This window comes from Pezoporus occidentalis, unplaced genomic scaffold (assembly GCF_034315485.1).
Source record: "Pezoporus occidentalis ecotype Australia unplaced genomic scaffold, CSIRO_AGI_Poc_V1 ctg104, whole genome shotgun sequence".
In the NCBI taxonomy this organism is placed as follows: domain Eukaryota; kingdom Metazoa; phylum Chordata; class Aves; order Psittaciformes; family Psittacidae; genus Pezoporus; species Pezoporus occidentalis.
In genome coordinates, this window is record NW_026912822.1 from 458,954 (window position 1) to 478,533 (window position 19,580).

General features: G+C 51.8%; 2 protein-coding genes across 3 annotated transcripts; one reads left to right on the forward strand and one right to left on the reverse strand.

The window, feature by feature from the left end:
- Positions 1-2,056: 2,056 nt before the first annotated feature.
- RBP5 (retinol binding protein 5) lies at positions 2,057-3,750 on the reverse strand. Its single transcript, XM_062617911.1, has 4 exons — positions 3,511-3,750; positions 3,070-3,248; positions 2,519-2,620; positions 2,057-2,174 (listed from the first exon to the last, which is right to left on the reverse strand). The coding sequence occupies exons 1-4, from the start codon at positions 3,581-3,583 to the stop codon at positions 2,121-2,123; spliced, it is 408 nt and encodes a 135-aa protein (XP_062473895.1). The 5' UTR covers positions 3,584-3,750; the 3' UTR covers positions 2,057-2,120.
- Positions 3,751-4,854: 1,104 nt separating this feature from the next.
- On the forward strand, positions 4,855-19,539 carry CLSTN3 (calsyntenin 3). Of its 2 annotated transcripts, XM_062617923.1 has the most exons (18): positions 4,855-4,992; positions 7,637-7,759; positions 8,706-8,901; positions 9,369-9,577; positions 9,888-10,037; positions 10,701-10,886; positions 11,307-11,576; positions 11,698-11,810; positions 11,887-12,049; positions 13,176-13,232; positions 13,907-14,064; positions 14,247-14,395; positions 14,844-15,070; positions 16,187-16,357; positions 16,942-17,087; positions 17,219-17,354; positions 18,509-18,726; positions 18,811-19,539. In XM_062617923.1, the coding sequence occupies exons 1-18, from the start codon at positions 4,908-4,910 to the stop codon at positions 18,979-18,981; spliced, it is 2,928 nt and encodes a 975-aa protein (XP_062473907.1). In that variant the 5' UTR covers positions 4,855-4,907; the 3' UTR covers positions 18,982-19,539. The 2 variants fall into 2 exon arrangements, with proteins under 2 accessions (XP_062473907.1, XP_062473916.1); XM_062617932.1 differs by lacking the exon at positions 13,176-13,232.
- Positions 19,540-19,580: the final 41 nt, after the last annotated feature.

Here is a 19,580-nt window from a genome sequence, read left to right on the forward strand (position 1 = left end):
CTCCTATCCAGGGGGGCACTACTGGGAGCTCCCTGCGGCACTTTCATGGCACGATTCCCGTGCCTTCATTTCCTCCCCCCGCCCCGATAGCACCGTCTGGGCTGCTAGGAGAGACCGTCAGTTGGTGAAACAAGGGTGGTTAGCTGGAGATATGCCGTACTGGAGCAGCCCTCCTCTGATACATGTCCCATAGACCTGATCTGGATAATACAGCTGTGTCCTCAGTCCTGCTCCAGTGCTCCCACTGGTGGCGTTCCGCTGCAGATGTTCTGTGCAGCCCTCTGTGTCACATCAGAGCCAGGAAATACCTGATACCTTTTTTTTTTCCTCTAGAGTGTGTCTGTGCCTTACTTTGCTAGAGAGCAGAATACCTGTAGAACCAGGGAATGTGCCAAAACTAGCACCTCTTTGCTGCCTGCTTCGCTCAGCTGGGTTGTGAGAGGACTGGACAGTAAATCCAGACAGTATCAGAGTAAAAGTAAAGAAACTGTAGATCTTCAGCACAGCCAAAGATGCCCATACCCTCTGATGGAGACTCCTGCTTTGAATACAGTTGTTGCAGGAGGCCATTGGAAAGAAACCTGCTCTACAACCTCAGAAGCCATGAGACAATGTCCTCCCAATATCACACCCTTTCCCCTGCCTTATGCATTGTCACATCCCACAGGCTCGTGTCTCAGCGACATAGTACTGTTGTGCAAAGTCACCATCTGACTTAGGCATCATACCCGTAGCATGATTAAATTAACAGTGGTGGTAGCTACTAACTGAAGCCCTAGAATAGGCTGGAATACTATCCCTTATGATTACTATGAGTGTGGACCACATCAAGGGGGTATGATTCTTATCTATGGTTCTGGCCCAACCAGATACTTCCTGAAGATATCAGTCTGGATATGGTGAAGCCAGCTTGGTGTTGGGGTCAGAAACAGCTCAGATGGACTCTTACTGTATGGAGGAGTATAAAGAGGGCAACCGTTGAATCAGCTTCAGCTACTGTCAGTCAAACCTCTGCCCTTTCAACCTTGTGATACAAAAAAGGCTCCTTGCGATAGAAGGAATGATGGGGTTGTAGACGTCTGCATAAAGCAGATAAATGACAGGCTGGATGACACGGCTATGATTGCTTGCTGGGTACACCTTCCAGAATACCAGGTTGCTTCAAGCCCCGTCCAACCTGGCTCTTGTGAAAAGGGCCTGTATTTTCAACATCTGCCTACCTCTTGATCCTGGTGATGTCTGTAGTGACACATTTCTGCATACCCTGCCCTTCATTCATTTTCCAGGGGACAAACACAAGCATCCTTTGGAAGTAACTGCTTATGGGCTCATGCACATCAGATGTCTTCACTAAAGGACACCTCCTCGGCACTGGTCTGGGTTTTTAAGGGACCTCACTGCCTGTTCTGTTGCTTGGTCTCCGATTGTAGGGAGGATCTGTGAACCAGGGGAACTATGATGGCCATGGGGAATGGCTGCCAGGAACGCCAGGAGAGCTGGGACTGGAGCTGGCCATCATCTTGTATACCAGGAGGAGACGCTAAGCTTTTCTTACCCTCGGAACCTTCTGAGGAGCTCAGTTCCCTTGTCCCAACCCTCCGATTTCACATGATACACAAAAATCTTTGATCGTTTTGTTTTCAACCCATTCTGCCTGAGGGTGCCAGCATCCTGAGAAGAATGTGGCACCCCAGAGGCCAGGAGAAGGCGGCTGGTGTTGGCGGCTGCAGGAGGGGCAGCCTCAGCCACCCTTTCCCATTTGGGCACCACCTCTTGCTTCCCCTGGTGCCGGGGATTGCGGGGGCCCGGCCGTGGGGCAGCCCCGGCACCACTACTACTCCCCAAAAACTCTTATTCTGAAAGGAGCTTCCGTGCAGACGGAGCCCATCGCCCTCCCGCCCCGGTCCACCGCGGCCGCCTCCTCTCACCGCCTCCTGCTGCCCGCAGGCCCGGCCTCGCGGTGACCCCCGTCCCGTCCCGTCCCATCCCGCCCTGCCGCCGCCCCGGCCGCTGCTGGGCGAGAGACGAGGCGTTAGAAAACAAGGAGGCTGCTACGGGGGAGCTTGGCTCCCTCGGGCTTTGTTTGTTTTGTCAATGCGGGGCATCCCTCGGCGGAGCGCTCACTTCACCTTCTGGAAAACCTGGACACACACCTCGTCTTCAGCGGTCATGCGCTAGGAAAGGGAGGCGAAAGAGGAGTTGAGGCTGGATCCCCGACTCGCCTCCCTCGCCAGCTGCCGCCCTGCCCGCCCTCCGGCCACATGCTTCTGCACACCCCTCCCAAAGCCCCAGGGGTCAGGCAGCGGGGCAGGGAAGGGCCGTTGCCTTTGCCTTTGCCGAGCCTCCTTAACTGGAGCCGGATGTTTGTGTGTAGTGGACTCTGCCCCCCGAGGAGCCGGGGCTAGAGTCTGAAGGGAGCTGGAAGGAAGCTGCATGCCTCGGAGTTCAGAGCCCAGCTCTGCGTGTCCCCTGTCCGCTGCCACTGGGATTTAGAGGGCTGTGCTGGACCCCTCCTCACCAGATGCAGCTGGTCCCCCTCCAGCCAGTGCCTCCATCCTCGGTTCCTCTTCTCTCCCAGCTGCTCACACACCAGCTGATCCCCCTCCCAGGAGACAGTTGTCTGAAAAAGAGAAAATAGGGGGAAGACATGGTCCCAGGGGAAGCAGGTCCTGGCAGTCCAGGTTCCCAGTGATGACACCGGCAGCTCCTCTCACACATTTACAAATGCAGTCCCTGATCTGGTGTCTCTTCAGTGGCTCCTTGGGACTGATGCTCTTTGCGGGAGGTGAATGACCCTCGGGCTTCCAAGTGCAAGAGAGTACTGCCAAGCAGGCTGATGTTCTTTCTTTTCAGGGCTCTGCTCCAGAGGATAATAGCCTCTGGGTCCCAGAGAACTGGGTTTCCGGCTGTTTGGTGTTAGTGAGGTACTCATAGAACTTCCTGGACCTGCATGGGCATGACAACTCTGGGCTGGACTCTCACCTGAGTCATGAATCAAAAGCTGGGCAGATACCTGACCTTCTAGTGCATCCCAGTCTGCTGCTAAACTGCACAGCTTGGGCTTCTCACCTGGCACTTGCGTCCATCCACAGGTCCCAGGTCTTCCTCGAACTGGACTCCCAGGTCAAAATCCATAACATAGTCTCGCAGGGAAGTGATCGTGCGGATGACCATGTGATCCCCCGTGTGGATAATCTCTTTATCGGGCTTCAAAAGGCAAACCACTTTTCGCAAGATCACATTGATATCTGGGGAATGAGAGGGAGGGAGGGGAGATCTGTAGACGACCTGGGCCCCTCATCTAGCAGCATCCCTGCAGAACTCCCTGTTAGCCAGGGAGCCACAGCCACGGTACCTCCTCCCTCAGCCCACCACACCATGAAAGCGATGGGCACAGACAGAAGGACCAGGGGGTTCCTAAACCCCTTCCATGACTTGTGACTTTCTTTTCTTTAGGGGCAGAAGAGAGCAAAGGGAGAGAAAAGAGAGGGATGAGGAGGGTGATGTTACCTAAAGCGCGCAGGTAATTGTCCATGTTCTCCTGGGAGACGAAGCGGTAATAGCCGGTGAGGTTGGGCGGCATCCCGGGGCAGAAAGACAGGGCGGACGGCGAGGAGGAAACAGAGCAAGGAGCGAGACAGGTACCGAGCGGGCAGCCAGCAGGCTCGCCGGGCGGGCCGCTTTACCCTCCCGCGGTGTGGGGAGGGCTGCGGGGCTGCCCGGCCCCCGGGCTCCCCGCTGCAGTAAGAGTCCCTTCGCCGGGGGGCGCGGAAAAGGCTGGGACTGCCCCTGCTGCCAGCATCTCCGCCTCGGCTGGGCAGGACGTGAGAGCGGCCGTCACCTCCTCACTCTCCGCCCTCCCTGGGGGCTGCTGCTGTTAAACTCTCGCCTACCAACCAGCGGCAACTCTTCCCCGCAGCCTGCCGCTCCTCTCACCGTGACACGGGTTAGCTGCGAGCTTCCTCAGAGCAGCGTCCCGGCCCCCTCTCTCCCCAGCCCATCGCGGAGCCCGGTGCGAATGGGCGGTACAGTCCGTATGCTGCCTGCAGCCTCTCGCCGCGGTACCTCCCCCGCTCCCCCCCTCCGATCTTCACGCCCCCCTTCCCGCCTGCTACTCCCGCGTCTCCCAGCACTGCGAGATGCTTCCCGGGGAAACCGGGAAGTCCCCCTCCAACCCCTCCGCCAGCCCTCGCCCCTGTCCGTGCCCTGCCCGGATTGCGGTGAGAGGGGGGGGTAGCGGCCCGCACCGCACCGCACCGCACAGCACAGCACAGCACCGCACAGCACCGCACAGCACAGCACCGCACCGCACAGCACAGCACAACACAGCACCGCACCGCGCAGCACCGCACCGCACCGCACCGCACCGCACAGCACAGCACCGCACAGCACCGCACCGCACCGCACCGCACCGCACAGCACAGCACCGCACAGCACCGCACCGCACAGCACAGCACAGCACAGCACAGCACCGCACAGCACCGCACCGCACCGCACCGCACCGCACCGCACAGCACCGCACAGCACAGCACCGCACAGCACAGCACAGCACCGCACAGCACCGCACAGCACCGCACAGCACAGCACCGCACAGCACAGCACCGCACAGCACAGCACAGCACAGCACCGCACCGCACAGCACCGCACCGCACCGCACAGCACAGCACCGCACCGCCGCACCTGGCGCGGCGGCCCCTCGCATTGGCTGCCGACCCCCGCCGGCCCCCGCCGCGCCCGTGACGTCATGCTGCAGTGCCGGGGCGGGGCCGGGCGTGGAGCGGAGCGGGGCTCGCGGAGGTACCGCTCCGTCCCTGCGCGCCGCCGCCGCCGCCGCGGGAGCGAGGCCGTGGCCGGGCCGGGCCCGCCGCTCTCCAGCAGCCCCGGGCGGGCTGGGACCCATCGCCGCGATGGGCTTCCCCCGGCAGCGCGCCGCCGTCCTCCTGCCTCTCCTCTGCCTCTACGCCGCGCTGCCCGGCAGCGCCTCCAACAAAGGTGAGCGGCGGCAGCGCCGCGGGCACGGTCCCGGGCGGCGGCGGCGGAGGGACGGTGCGCTGGGACCCCCGGCGGGCTGAGGGGCCGCGGCTCGTCCCCACCGGCTGCTCGGTGGCGGTGTGGCTCCGCGCTGCCCGTCGGCTTCGCATGGCACGGTGTTATCGTGGGATCTCCGCCGTCCCCGGGTGCTCCGTCTCTCTGTGTCCCTTCGGGTGCCCTCATTCCATCCTCTCTGTCTACTTTCTCCATCTGCCTCCTGTCATCGCTTTCCTTTCTTCTCCTTCTTTCTGTTTTTCTAGCATTCCCTTCGCGTTTTGCCCTTTTCCAGTCACTTGTCTTGCTTTTGTTCCAGTTATTGCCATGTGGATTTAGCTTCCCTTCCCTAGCGTGCTGAGAGAATGTGTTGCTTCTCCACAGACCTTTGTGGTCTCCAAGACACATCCCCTGTCTCCATCTTCTCATTCTAGTTCATCCATCTGCGATCTGCCAACAGGAATTATTTTCCAGTTATGTGTTAATTATGCAGGTTGCTTGGATCAAACAGTATTTTATGTGCTAAATACGTAAAAAGCCCCAAACCCTCGTGCTATGGCTGTAACACTCTGAATGCAGATGTTCTTTGACCACGTAGGGCAAAGGAGAAAGGTGTAGGATTCTAAATCTGTGGCTATAGGGACAGGCAGGAGGAATTCATCTGAGGGGAGTCAGTGCGTCAATACTCGAGCAGGGTGGGAGAATTGGGGAGCATGCCAGGTGGGGTCATCAGGGAATGTGACATCCTCTGTTCTTAGGAAGAGGTAAGGATGCAGGGCAGTGCAACGAGGGGCTCTGTGCATGCTGGCATTGGCAGGGGCATGTATTTGTACTGGTGCCAAGGGGCCCAATGGCAAGGCAGGGCCCCTTCCACTCTGGATTCTCTCTTTTCTTTGTAAATCTATGCTCTGAAACATCTACCCACCTTTGGCAAATTATTTTAGATTTACAGGAGCTTTCCTGAAGCTGGTGGGAGTCTGTACCCTAAAAATATTCCAAAAATGGTTTTGTAACCTCCAGGAACTCATTTCCCAAGAAATCAGATTGGTGATTCCCAAGTTGCAGGTGAATGCAGCAAAGGATTTATCTCTCTCTACCATCGGCTTGTTACCCCAGCAACAGGGCACATTTGGTATTTGTAGCTGCAGATTCCCACCTCGGTGGTGCGGCGCATGGAATAGAGCCGTCACGGAGTGGAATCTAGTGGGGGCAATGGAAGGGTGGGTTGGAATGTGGGTATTTGCACACAGGGAGGATTCCACCTGCTTACAGAGCAGGGTGGATGTTTGTCTGGGTTTCCTACGCAATGCTTTATAAACGTCAATCAATACGGTGAGGGAGAAATGCCAACCCCCGCTCCCTGCTGCCTTGCCGGGCTGGGGCTGCCCGCTCCGGGGGTGCTGCAGCACCCCCATTCTGACCTGTTGCTGTCTGGCAGCCACCGCCCAGCTCCAGCAGCATCCCATCACCCCCATTTGCAGAGGCTGTAGGGGATGCTGTCCCTTTCAAGTCAACACGTCACGCTGTGCTGGTGTGGTTCCAGAGGATACTGTGCTGCAGAGGATGAATTCCCATATTGGAAGTAGTGCCCTTGAGGGGAAAGGCTCTGTACCCTACTCCCCACCAGCTCTGACCCATGCTGGGCTCAAGGCGTTGCTTGGTTGTAATAAATCTTGGCCTCCGAGGGGTGGGAGAGTGGGGGATTATCTGGGACTGGGGGGTTGTAACTAGGCCATGTAATATAATCTCAGAGGCCCATTTGGCAGGGGGTGGGCATGGGGGAGGGGTTTTTAATTTATAATTATTTTTTTTCTCTCTCCCCTCCCCTTCACCCCCCCACCCCCATTTCTCCTTTTCCCTGCCCTGGAGCCTTTGTGATAAAGATTAATTTGCTATTTCTGGGCCTGTGACATTTTTCAGAGGCTCCTGCTGGCTGCTGCCTCCATGCCAAGCCTGGCTGGGCTCCAGCCAACAGGATTAGCAAGGAAGGGCCAAGGGAATATGGTGCTTGCCATGGAGTGGGGAAGGAAGGAGCATGGGAGTCTCAGAGTAGGTTATTAATTCACATAGAATGACTGACTGAAAGTGTACCTGGGTACGTGTGTGTGGATCCTGGGCCTTAGTCCAGGGGATGTCAGGCATAAGTGATAATGGCTGCATGCAAGACTTGTCCCCTTGGGACACCCCAAGGAAAGATGTATCCTAGATCCTTTAATTACGGCTTCATTGAGCTAAAAGATTTAGCATTTAGAATCTGTCTCCAGAATCAGACTACTTCTGCCTCTTGATTTCAGGCTTTTTTTTTAACCATTCCAACTTTCCTGGGCACCCAAATGCTTCTCCACATATTCCTGGTAAGAATGTAATGAGGAGGCCAGAAGGTACACATTGCTTCTGATGAGGTCTCCCAGTCCCAGGAGCCATATGGAGTAGAGCTAAAGAAAGAGAACTTCTTCCTCCCAGCCTATTATTTTAGACTTTATTTCCAGAGAAGGTGGGGAGGGGTGATTGTTACCTGCCACTGGATGATATTCTGCTCTTGTCCCACTGAATCTGTCATTGGTGGCTAATACATTCCTGTGCTCCATCCCCACTCCCAAATCTGCCCCAGCAAACAAGCACAAACCCTGGATTGAAGCTGAGTATCAGGGCATCATCATGGAGAATGACAACACAGTCCTGCTCAACCCACCACTGTTTGCACTGGACAAAGATGCTCCACTGCGCTATGCAGGTAGGTGGGTAACAGCTCTGGGAAGGGTGGGAGGCAGGGAGAGACTTAGGAAGAGGCAGAGACAGAATGCCATTCATCCCTGTGCTGGATTCTAGCTCTCTGCAGGAAGTGAACCCTCCAAACCTTGTTCCGGAGGATGTCCCCAGTGAAGTCTGGAGGCAATTTGGGCTTGATTTGATGCTGTGAGCTGTTTCCCTTAGGGAGAGAAAGTGAGGGTGGAGCCAGCTACTTTTTGACGCAGTTCTGCTATTTCCAAGGATCACATGCACAGTGCTGTGAGCACTGGAGGAAGCTGGTAGGGCACACTTCGTTGGCAGTGCTACATCCCCTCACAGTAAGCACAGATCCCTCAAACTACAGACAGGGCTTTTATGAGGGTTGTATTCCTGGTCCTTGCTTAGGCCGTGCCTGGAGCTTCCTCACGCATCGTCCCTCAGCTCTGGGAGAGGAGAAGTGGTCCCTGTGAGCTGAACTTTGATGTGACCCTATCTGCAGTTCCCTGCAGTACTGTGCACATTCTGCCTGTGTGGGTGGATGAGACATCACGGATCTTCATGCTTTGGCTGCCTATCTGCAATATATGGTCTGTTTTGCCTCTGTGAGGGATGCAGAGGAGAAATAAGGTGCTCCTTCAATACGTGGGTGTGTAGCACTGGTAAATGTAGCTTGAGCCTTGTAACCGCTAGTAATTTCTGGATGCTGGTCAAGATTCCTTGCCGTGGGGGTAGTGTCCAGTAGAGGGCAATCTGTATCATTAATGGCTGTAAGAGATGGCAGGAGGAACTTAGGGAACCAGAAATTGCTCAAAATGAGATGTGATAAAGAGGAAGAAACAAGAGCATAAGTTAGAAAGGAAGAAAAGATGAGACAGGAAAGCAAGGAGACATAAGATGCTCTCCTTAGTCCTTTTCTTTCTTCCCTTCCTCTCTGCCTTTGTGGGTACCAGGTGAAATCTGTGGCTTCAGGATCCATGGGGCAGGGGTACCTTTTGAAGCTGTGATCTTGGACAAAGCTACAGGTGAGGGGCTGATACGGGCCAAGGAACCAGTGGATTGTGAAGCACATAAGGAGCACACGTTCACCATCCAGGCTTATGACTGTGGAGAGGGACCTGATGGAGCAAATACCAAGAAATCACACAAGTAAGTCCATGCAATCGTTGCTGCATGTTACAAAATGTGATCTATCACAGAAACACAGATGGAAATGGCTGTGGAAGTGCTTCCTTTAGCCAGAAGTATTTTTCTCTAGCCTTAATACTATAATTCAACATGCAAATAAGACCCAAATAGAAATGCTCACTGACTGAGTCACATGACTGAATACCACTAGAAGTGAGGGCTGCTTGACAGTATATTGCTGCATATTGGCAGGAGGTCCAGATTACATTATCATACCTTTTTGCTCTTCCTCTGGGGTGGTAAACCATTGTCCAAGCTCCTGTGTGCTGACATTGTTGTGTTGAAACCAAGGTCTCTTTCCTCGTCCTTGCTTTTGATGGCTGGAAATCAGACTGGTGCACTTTTAGGGGAGTGTTTTATACTGAAATGTAGGGGGTATGTGGCTCCTAATCAGCCAGCCTGTTCTTACTGGTGTCTCTCTGTATCAGGGCCACGGTGCACGTTCGAGTAAATGATGTGAATGAGTTTGCTCCTGTCTTTGTGGAAAAGCTGTACCGTGTGGCAGTGACTGAAGGAAAGCTGTATGACCGCATCTTGCGTGTGGAGGCCATTGATGGAGATTGCTCTCCACAATACAGCCAGATCTGCTACTATGAGATCCTGACCCCCAATATTCCCTTTCTGATTGACAATGACGGTAAGAATCCACACCTACCATGAGCATGTCACTCCCCCTTTCCTGCTTTGCTCCCTTTCTGCCAGTCCCATTTGATGGCAGAGCTGTGCTATATGAATGTTCTAGCACTGCTGATCTATCTCTCCTGGTGCAGAGATGCAGCAGCCATTTTGTGGGATGCTATAGCTCTTACAGAGTAGCACTGGAGGGGGAGGCTCAACCCTTCTTTGGTTGTTTTTGTGGTTAATCATAAATAGGAGTGATTTCTAGAAGGAATATCTTCAAGGAGACTGAAATTCCTCTCCCTTGACCTCTTTATTTTGCTAACCAGGAAACATTGAGAACACGGAGAAGCTGCAGTACAGTGGAGATCGTGTCTACAAATTCACAGTGACAGCCTATGACTGTGGAAAGAAGCGGGCTTCTGATGATGCTGAAGTGGAAATCCAGGTGAAACCCACCTGCAAGCCCAGCTGGCAGGGTATGAAACTTCCAAACACAGTTATGTCTTCCCTGTGCTTTTGCTGAACTATGACTCAGTCCTACTCATTGCAGATGTTTGTATAGACACAGATAAATTCAGTTCTGGCACCAACCCGTCAGTCCCATCTAATGGGATGCAGCACATATCAGTCTGTTGCAAAGCCACTGAAAGGCAATTCCAACTTTGGAAAATCATTCCTTGGATTACTACTACTATGTATTTGATAATATATAATATATGTATAATATGATAAAGCTCATACACTGTATTCAAAGTAGATTGTATTCAAAGGCTGCTCGTCTTGAGGATATTTGGCTTTTCTGGAGGTGGTGTGTGCCTACAGGTTCACCCTAGTCAATAGAATTAAGGAGAAATCAACACAGCTAAATATCTGCTTTACCTGGTAAGAGAGGCTGACAATCCAAGGATTGATGCTACACTGATGCTAGCTGTAGAAGATGACAGATTTGGACTCTGTGCTTCTAGGAAGTCTTCCCTTGCATTAGTGCCAGCTGCATGGAGTTGTCATTTCAATATGGAAAGGGCCGAAAAATCTCTGTTTCTAGGCTAGCCCATAGATGCCACTTGTGTGTGTGCCAAATATTCTGTCCTCAGGTCCTTGGCAGGACATAACCCCCCTCTTTCACTCTTCTTCATTAGGCTGGAACAAGAGGATTGAGTACACTCCTGGTGCAGGCAGCCTTGCGCTCTTCCCCACCATTCACCTGGAGACCTGTGATGAGCCCCTGTGGAACATCCAGGCCACAGTGGAGCTGCAGACAAACCATGTGGCCAAGGGCTGTGACCGGGATAACTACTCTGAGAAGTCACTACGCAAACTCTGTGGTGAGTTGATTCTTTCCTGGGCGGAGGGCAGCTATGGCACAGCACCATGGGCTTCATGGTCCTAGCTCTGTGCCTTACACAGGAGAGGTGCTGGGGGACATTCCTCACATCTGCTGTGATCAGCGGGACTGGGAGGACTTTAGGGGCAGTGAGCACCCTTGCCTATATTTACAAGGGGCTCCCTGTGCTCTCCTTGCTGGGAAGCCACGGGTTCTGTGTGTTGCCCCAGTACACAGAGTCTGTGTGACTCCCCCAGCACAGACGAGGGAAAAGTCACCAAAGGCCTATAGGCAACTCCTCCTCTCCCTGTGGTCTAGGATGCTACAACAAAACCTCAGGGTGCCCTCTTTATCTGTCCCCTAATTCTCAGACTTCTTATTCTCTCATGCTGACATTCCTAACTCCTTCCCTTCTTGGTAGGCGCTGCCTCAGGAGAGATTGACCTGCTGCCTGTGCCTAGCCCCACAGCGAACTGGACTGCGCGACTCTCGGTGCACTACAGCCAGGACAGCAGCCTCATCTACTGGTTCAATGGCAGCCAGGCTGCCCAGGTGCCTGTGGTGAATGGGCTGAATGCCCATGAGGGGCTGAGTGACCACTTCACCCTGTCCGTATGGATGAAGCATGCCGTGGTGCCTAGCAAAGGCAGGCGGGAAGAGGAGACAGTGATCTGCAGTACAGTGCACAGCGGTGAGACACTTCTCCTGGGGTGGTGACGCTTCCGCCCACTGCCTCTGACTCGTTAGGAGGGATTATGCCTGAAGGGAGAAATCTCCTGTGGTATCTAACTCCCTGTGCTTGTCCCTGGCAGAGGACGGCTACTCGCATTACTCTCTGGCTGTGCACGGCTGCCGGATTGCTTTCCTCTACTGGCCATTGCTGGAAAGCGCAAGGCCTGTGAAATTCCTCTGGAAGCTTGAGCAGGTGAGGGAGCATTTGCCTTTTCCTCATGTCTCTTCTATTTCTGCCCTTTGCTGATCCCTTCTGCTGTCTGCCGTAGGTCTGCGATGACGAATGGCACCATTATGCCCTCAACCTGGAGTTCCCCACTGTCACACTTTATGTGGATGGCGTGTCTTACGACCCTGCCCTCATCCACGACAATGGCCTCATTCACCCACCCCGGCAGGAGCCCTCACTCATGATTGGAGCCTGCTGGACTGGTGAGTGCCTGCTCCTTGAACCGTGCTCTTCCCGTACACGAAACAAGGGAGTGGAGGGGGAGCCAGAAGAGGTGAAAGAGACGCCACCCAATGTTAAGTGGTACAAAGCACATTGCAGCTATCTTGCCTTCTTGGCACCGAAGCTGGTGTGTCTCCTTCCTTTACGGACCAAGCCAGCAGGCCATGGTAGTAATTGCTCAAGGAAAAGTGTCCTTGGCAGCTTCCTGGGCAACAGCAGTAGAACATGCAATGGGTAACCAGCTTTCAGGCAGGGGAGGGTTGAAACTGTCTGTACTGCTGTTTCTGTCAAAGCTTTTCACCAGGGAGCAGGCAGTACTATTTATACTGCTGGTTGTATCGATGGGGATTTCTGTGTCTTGAGGGCCTATATGAAGAAATCACTAATCATTCTGTAGAGGAGAAAGATCTCCTGTGGAGATCAAACATCAGGTTAGGAACATAGTTAAGCCACTACCAGATTAAAACCCATTCTGTGGAGATATAAGACTGCATTTCCCAGGTCTTTTCAGTTCTCCTTCAAGACTGAAGCAGGACAGAACTAAAGGAATTTGCCTGCTGCTTGCCTTCACTCTAGTAAGATCAAATCTTTACTGTAGTACTGCTTTTCCTGATCATGGATCTTCCCACAGCTCTGTGCTCTCCATTGGCCTTTTATACCCAGCAAACATGAATCATCTTGGGACACCCTCCTGGAACCATCTGAATTTCAAAAGGATGTTGAATGCATGGCTTGTTGCAAGCATGGCTAAGACCATGATCCCTAAAAAGGAATCAGTTAATTCCCAAAATAGATATCATTGAGAAAGGAGAAAAAAGAAAAAAACAACAAACAAACCACCAAACTAGAACCCTCCCCCCAAGAAAAACCCCTTATACTTTCCAAGTTACTCATCCTACAGAATCACCATCCCCTTCATGACAGGGACTTGGTCTCTTTCATCTGCAATGTGCTGTCTCTAGGGTTGAAGGATGCACTGCTTGGCACATGACTCCAGAGCTGTTCCTTTGGACTGGCCAGTACAAGCACTTGTATAGATATTTGCCTGACCTTGTAACTACCCTGTTCCAATGCCTTATTGCTTGTTTGAATGTTCTCCTTTTGCAGAGGAGAAAAACAAAGAGAAAATCAAAGGAAGCGAGAACTCCACTGATACTATACAAGGTAGGGAGAAGAAAGAAGACGGTTCTCTTTCCTTCTTCACTGTGCATGGCTGTCACTTCTTGCATGGTGCTTTCCTCACACAGCTCTCCCAGTCCTGTCCTGCCACCTCCCACCATCCTGGGAGGAAAGCCCTCATTTGGCAGATTGGTCCTTGATACCTTGATATCTGTGGAGCATGAAAAGGAGAACTACAGCCTGCTTTGAGAAATGGAGTACGCTTTTCATGTGGATAGAGTCCTCATGCCTGATTATTAAAGTTGGTCTCTGAAGAATGCGATAGCCATTAGAGACATCAGGAGATGTCACCTCATCCCTATCTATGGAACGTGTAGCTTCTTTTAAAAGCCCTCACAGGAAGCAGTGTGAGAAGGGAACAAGGAATTGTTTCCATCTGGCATTCAGCAGTTTGGCAGAAACCTCTCTATGCTACCCACCGGGCACTGCCGTGGTCTGTCTGTTGGTCTGGTTTTCCCATTTTCCCCCATCTGGAATTTTGTCATCTCCTTCCTTCAGCATCTCCCGTCTTCTTGTCTTTGTTTTTCCATGTTCTGTACACTCCTCTGTCTTTCTCTACTTCCCTGAACATCCATATGTCCCCCCCACTGTTGTTTTTGTGGCTTTTGCTCTCTCCTTGCCATGTCTCTCACAACCTTCACCTCCCATGTTTCCCCCAGGAGATCCTCTGTCGATACACCACTACTTCCATGGTTACTTGGCTGGCTTCACTGTGCGCCCTGGTAGCTTGGAGAGCCGGGAGGTTATTGAATGCCTGTATGCCTGCCGTGAGGGTCTTGATTACAGTGACTTCGACAGTCTGGGCAAAGGGATGAAGGTATGCCCATCTGCCCAGCTTGCATGGGTCTCCTCCACTCTCCTCCCCAGCCTTGCTTCCCAGGACTTTGCCTGCTCCCCCACCTCAGACAACTGCCCACCTTTCTCCTCTGTGTCTTTCTTAGCCTGGGTTCATGGTGTTTGCTGAAGAACCCTGAGTATTTCCTTCTCTTCCACCTGTAGGTTCATGTGAACCCCTCTCAGTCCCTGCTCACCTTGGAGGGTGATGATGTGGAAACCTTCAACCATGCAATCCAGCATGTGGCTTACATGAACTCACTGCGCTTTGCTACCCCTGGAGTCCGGCCGCTCAGACTCACCACTACTGTCAAGTGAGTGGACAAAGCAGTGCCTCCAGCGAAGTGCAACAAGAGGGCTACCTCTCTTTTGACTAAAATTATACTCTCTCACCTTGTATTTTAATTCTATTTGATGGTCTCAAAATGGGTAAAAGTCTTCCTGAAAATAAATATTGACCTATGCAATATCCAAATGGATATGCAGGTGGCAGAACTTCTACATTCACTTTACATTCTGCACTCATGGTGTTCCAAGGATGTGGGCTGGTTTTAATTTTCTGTGGTGTGTGGGTATGACCAAGTCACCTGAAACCCAGTGATGCTAGTCCTACCACACATCTCTCTGTCTTACACAGCAGGCTATAGGGAAGCTTTTAGGAAGACTACCAGAAAAAGAATATTCCCTTCTCTGGCAGTAATAGGCAGGAGGTTTTCTTTTACAACTTTGGGCCAACTGATGCTTTTTACCATTCTCCTTCAGGTGTTTCAGCGAAGAGTCCTGTGTCTCCATTCCTGATGTGGAAGGTTACGTTGTGGTGCTACAGCCTGATGCCCCCCAGATCCTGTTGAGTGGCAATGCCCACTCCGCTCATCCTGCATCAGACTTTGAGGCTCCTGATGGGGTCCCCCTGTTCCCTAACCTGCAGATCAGCTGCTCTATTTCTCATCAGGTGGAGGCCAAGAAGGATGAGAACTGGCACGGTACCGGTGAGTGGAGTACAGGGCGAGGTGTAATTGACAAACTGGAAAGCCCTACAAGAGCTGCTGTCTTGCAGAGAAAGCAGAGCCCCTCATTAAAACTGCAAGAGGGAGTTTACAAATACAGGAGCAAGGCACATTGTGTGCCAATATGTAGGCTAATCGGTTCTTATCCCTTTCTGCTCCTCCCCGTACTTTTTCTATGCACACAGTTCCTTTGCCGTACTCTCTTCTTTCCCAGGCTGCTAATTCCTAATCCCTTTTACATTTTACCTACATTTCCCTTTATTGAATCCAGCACTGAATGAATGTCCTGCCTGTTACCCTCTCCACTCCTACATTTATCCAGTCTCCTCCTGCCTAATTCTTTCCTGCTTTCCTTATCTCTCACCCCCTCCCACCTTTTCCTGCATCACTTATTCCTGTGAATTCCCCAGTCAGTTTTCTCACACCCTGTAACATCCTGCCCCTCAATTTCTCCCCATCATCCTCAGATTATTTCTCTGCACTCTACGCTCTACATGTCCTTTCACTTCTTTCATATCTGGTAATGGTTTTTTTTTCCTCATAGCTTTCTCTTGAGAAGCTTTGCCTTCCCTCATGCGATGATAAGTTTCTTGACTTAGAGCAGGTTGGTCTTAGCCCTGCTGAAAGCGGTGAAGTCAGGTTCACCTCACATTCAAAAGGTGAATGTGGTTGCCTCTTTGAAGAAAATCCCAACCGTGGTAATCAGCAGTTAGCAAGTGAGACAGGGGAAAGCTTTCGAAAGCACTTAGGGTCTGCTAATGTGTGATAGAGCTGTTCCTAATTTGCACATTGTCATTGTCAACAGAGTCTTTACAGCCAAGATGTGTTATCATGAACCAGTCTGATAATAGTGTGTTGTTCCAAAATTAAGTGACTTTATTATGTGCATAAATAATGTCATTAGAACCAGGGGGACTCCTACAACAAGTAATTGGACTGACACTGGTTTTATTCAAGGTCAGTGCTAGTAGGAGAAAGAGAAGCCATTACATATGATGTGAGCACTTTTAAGTAAATGGGTACCACTCTGAGTAACTCCTGCCTTCACTGATGGCTGGCTGCCTTTCTGGCCCTGTCTTCTTTCCATTTGCATCTCAGTGACAGACACACGAATGTCAGATGAGATTGTGCACAACCTGGATGGCTGCGAGATCTCATTGGTAGGAGATGACTTGGACCCAGAGAGGGAGTATCTGCTCCTGGATGGGGCACTGCTGCAGCAGCGGGGCCTGGAGCTTGTTAACACCTCTGCCTACCTGACCATCACAGGTATGTCCTGTCCTTGGCCACAGCTGTCTATGTCTTTCTCACTGTCAGGTATCAGTGGGAGAAGCACTTAACCTGATGCTAGAGATATGTTGGTGTACTCTGTGAGACTCTGAGGTGTAACCATTTGTTGAACTGGCTTTTGGAAGTCCCAGGCCATTTTTTTGGCTCCTCCTCCTCCAGTACAGGGCATGGTGCCCGAGTTCTCACCCAAATCTGTATCACTCCTCCTGACTTACTCCTTGGGGCTTGGTGTTCTCATGTGCCAGCATCACTTTGCTTGACATGACTGGGGGGACAGCACATCCCACTCATTGTGGATTGGTATAACCCTGTTGTACTCTCCAGAACTTAACAGGACTATTGCTTTTGATCCTTCCTTCCCTTCCACTTGTATTAGCAATGCAGGCAGGGATTTCATCGGGTCCTTTGCAGCCCAGCTCCATCTCTGCTCCCTTCCTAAAAATAATGAACCCATCATTGCCTTGGATTCCTCTATAGCTCCTAGTTGCTACAGGGTTATGACGCCAGATGATTTTGAAGCAGGAGCTTTCTCACACCACACCAATCCTCTCTTCTTGTCTCAGGTGTGGAGAGCATCGCAGTTTATGAGGAAATCCTACGCCAGGTCTCGTACCACATCAACCATGGTGCTGCTCTTTATGAAAGGAAGTTTCACCTGTCCTGCACTGAGATGAATGGACGCTACTCCAGCAATGAGTTTACTGTTGAGGTACATGATCAGTACATGCACACGTAGGTACTTGTGCATGCATGGAGCGAACATGGTGAACAGGAATGAGCACAGTGTAGAATGCATCATGAACACAGAGCTGAGTCTCTCTCACTCTGGTCTTTCTGCAGGTGAATGTCCTCCACAACATGAACCAAGCTGCTCATCCTAACCATATTCTGAATTCCCAGCAGTTTGTGCACCGAGGCCATCATTTACCCCCAGAGCTATCTGGGCACAGTTTGGCAAGCACCCATAACAACCCAAGTATGTAATGTTATCTTTGGGGTTCATTCATTGGGTCAGGATGCTAATTTTCTGTCATTGTAGTAGAACTTACAGTAGAGGATTCCTTTCAGGCTCTCTATACCCATGTTACTGAGTTCTCATTATACTGTGACACTTGTCATTAGCAAATGGACTGCAGTCAAATGGTGGTTTAGAGCTTGGTGCAACAATCCTTCTTTTGGTGTGTGCTTTCTTGATGTAGAAGCAGTTTGAAATCTACACCTGAGAAGGTCTAAAAAGAACAACTGTATGACATTGGGTAATGTCATTGACAAATGACATTGGGTAATGTGATTTCAGAAAGAAGCTTCAACAGCAAGAGAAAAACAAGGATTGACACCTCTCTAGAAAAAGAGATGGGACTAGGTGGTGGTGAGGAAGGCAGAAAAATATAGATGGCACCAGAGACAAGAGGAGGATACTTGCCCCCAGAGCAGAGGAAAGAGAAGCTGGAAAGCTAGACTAGAGATACGAGTTGTTTTTGCTGGCAGCCCTGTGCAAAAAGCGTGACTGCAGACCAGCTCTAGGGCTGGTACAGAGGACCCTGTGTTGGTTTTGGTTCCCTGTTGTGGGGAATATGAAAAGCACCTTTGGTGCTAGATTTTGCTGCAGCTTCCTACAGCCTCTGATCCTGGTCCAGTCCTGTGGCTGGCACTGAGCCACTGCAGGGACAGCCTATGCATGTGCTGGGAGAGCATCAAAATCCAGCCCTTGCCTCTCCCTGTCCCAGCTCTGCCCTATTGCAGCAGCCAAGTTGTCCGTGCTGCACAGAACTACCCAGAACAAAGCCACAGAGAGCCTGGATGGATTTTACAGGTAACAGGGTTATCTGGAGAGAAGAGGCTGGGCCTACTAGCCTAGAGCTAAAGGGTAATGTGCAGAGTCTGCAGGCCAGGACATCAGAGGGCATCTGGACCTAGGCAACCTGGAAGACCATGCTGGCCTCAAGCAAACATAGAGCAGCTGAAGGCAGAAACTGCCTGCGACCAGGGGAGCAGAAGAGTCAGGATTTTGGGTCCTGCCCAGACCCCAAACCTCCAAGCTCTGCCCAGGAACCCTGATTCCTGCAGGCCAGGTTGGAAACATGTTTCTATGACAGTCTAACCATGGCTTCTCATTTTCTTTCTCCAAAGTGGTCCCTAGTGCTGCCACTGTCATCATTGTGGTGTGCGTGGGCTTCCTGGCACTCATGGTGATCCTTGGCATCCTGCGCATCCACTCCCTGCATCGGCGAGGAGCGGGGCAAGAGGTCCCTGGGGCTGCTGAAGGGGGACACACAAACAGCGGCAGCAAAGAGGGCGACATGTTCTGGGATGACTCAGCCCTGACCATCATTGTCAACCCCATGGAGGTGAGGAGCAGCTGCAAGGGCTGGGGCTGGGCCTGCAGCTGGTTTGCCAGATACTTCCCCTTACCCCATGTCTCACCTCCCCAGTCCTACCAGAGCTGCCAGGAGAGGGCAGGAGGCAGTGGCGAAGGCAGGGCTGGTGAGGGCATGGATGATGAAGATGACAGCACCGACTCGGAGACACCAGACTCGCCGGACAGCAACGACGTGGGTGACCGACACATCATGGGCAGAAGCGACGGCTCTCGCCGCTACTAGAAGCTTTAAACCACCAGTCCAATGGATCCCCCTAACATATGGCTGGAAGGAGGTGTCTTACTTTTAACTTCTTCCTTCCCGCACCGTGTACACATGCACTCCCTCCCTCATTTGTCATTTCTGCCTCCCATCTTCCCCCACTTCTGCCATTCCCATTGTGGACATTCCCCACATTACTGACCCTCCAGCTGGCTCTCTAGAACCATGTACTAGGGCACTTGCACATGACTGGCACAGTTCAAACTGTACTGAGGAAGGAGGGGCTTGGAAAGGACGCCAAGATGGAAGGAGCCAGCCATAGGGTTCAGAGGGGGGTTTCTCACAACCCCTCCCCAGATATTATATATATATATATTGTATATTTTTTCAATGTTGTCGTTTGAGGTTTATTCTCGTTTCATGCAAAAAACCAAACCAAACCCAGTCAACCAACCACAAACCCAACACTGCAGCTTGTGTCGCTTTGTAAAGTTGTCAATACTACTGAAGTAAATGAATGAACGGAAGAAGGATGAGGAAACAAAGTGGATTTTAAAAATAAATGGATTTCAAATAAAATGTTCAGGGCTTCTGCAGTTTTTCACTACAAGCAGGGAAAG

Excerpts from the sequence above, each read along its gene's own strand:
- RBP5 (XM_062617911.1), bottom strand. The coding sequence starts at position 3,583 with ATGCCGCCCAACCTCACCGGCTATTACCGCTTCGTCTCCCAGGAGAAC. Across the intron at positions 2,621-3,069 it reads TGGATGGACGCAAGTGCCAG|ACAACTGTCTCCTGGGAGGG; the intron begins GTGAGAAGCCCA and ends TCTCTTTTTCAG. Across the intron at positions 2,175-2,518 it reads AGGGGGACCAGCTGCATCTG|CGCATGACCGCTGAAGACGA; the intron begins GTGAGGAGGGGT and ends TCCCTTTCCTAG.
- CLSTN3 (XM_062617923.1), top strand. The coding sequence starts at position 4,908 with ATGGGCTTCCCCCGGCAGCGCGCCGCCGTCCTCCTGCCTCTCCTCTGC. Across the intron at positions 16,358-16,941 it reads TGCCTACCTGACCATCACAG|GTGTGGAGAGCATCGCAGTT; the intron begins GTATGTCCTGTC and ends TTCTTGTCTCAG. Across the intron at positions 18,727-18,810 it reads TCATTGTCAACCCCATGGAG|TCCTACCAGAGCTGCCAGGA; the intron begins GTGAGGAGCAGC and ends TCACCTCCCCAG.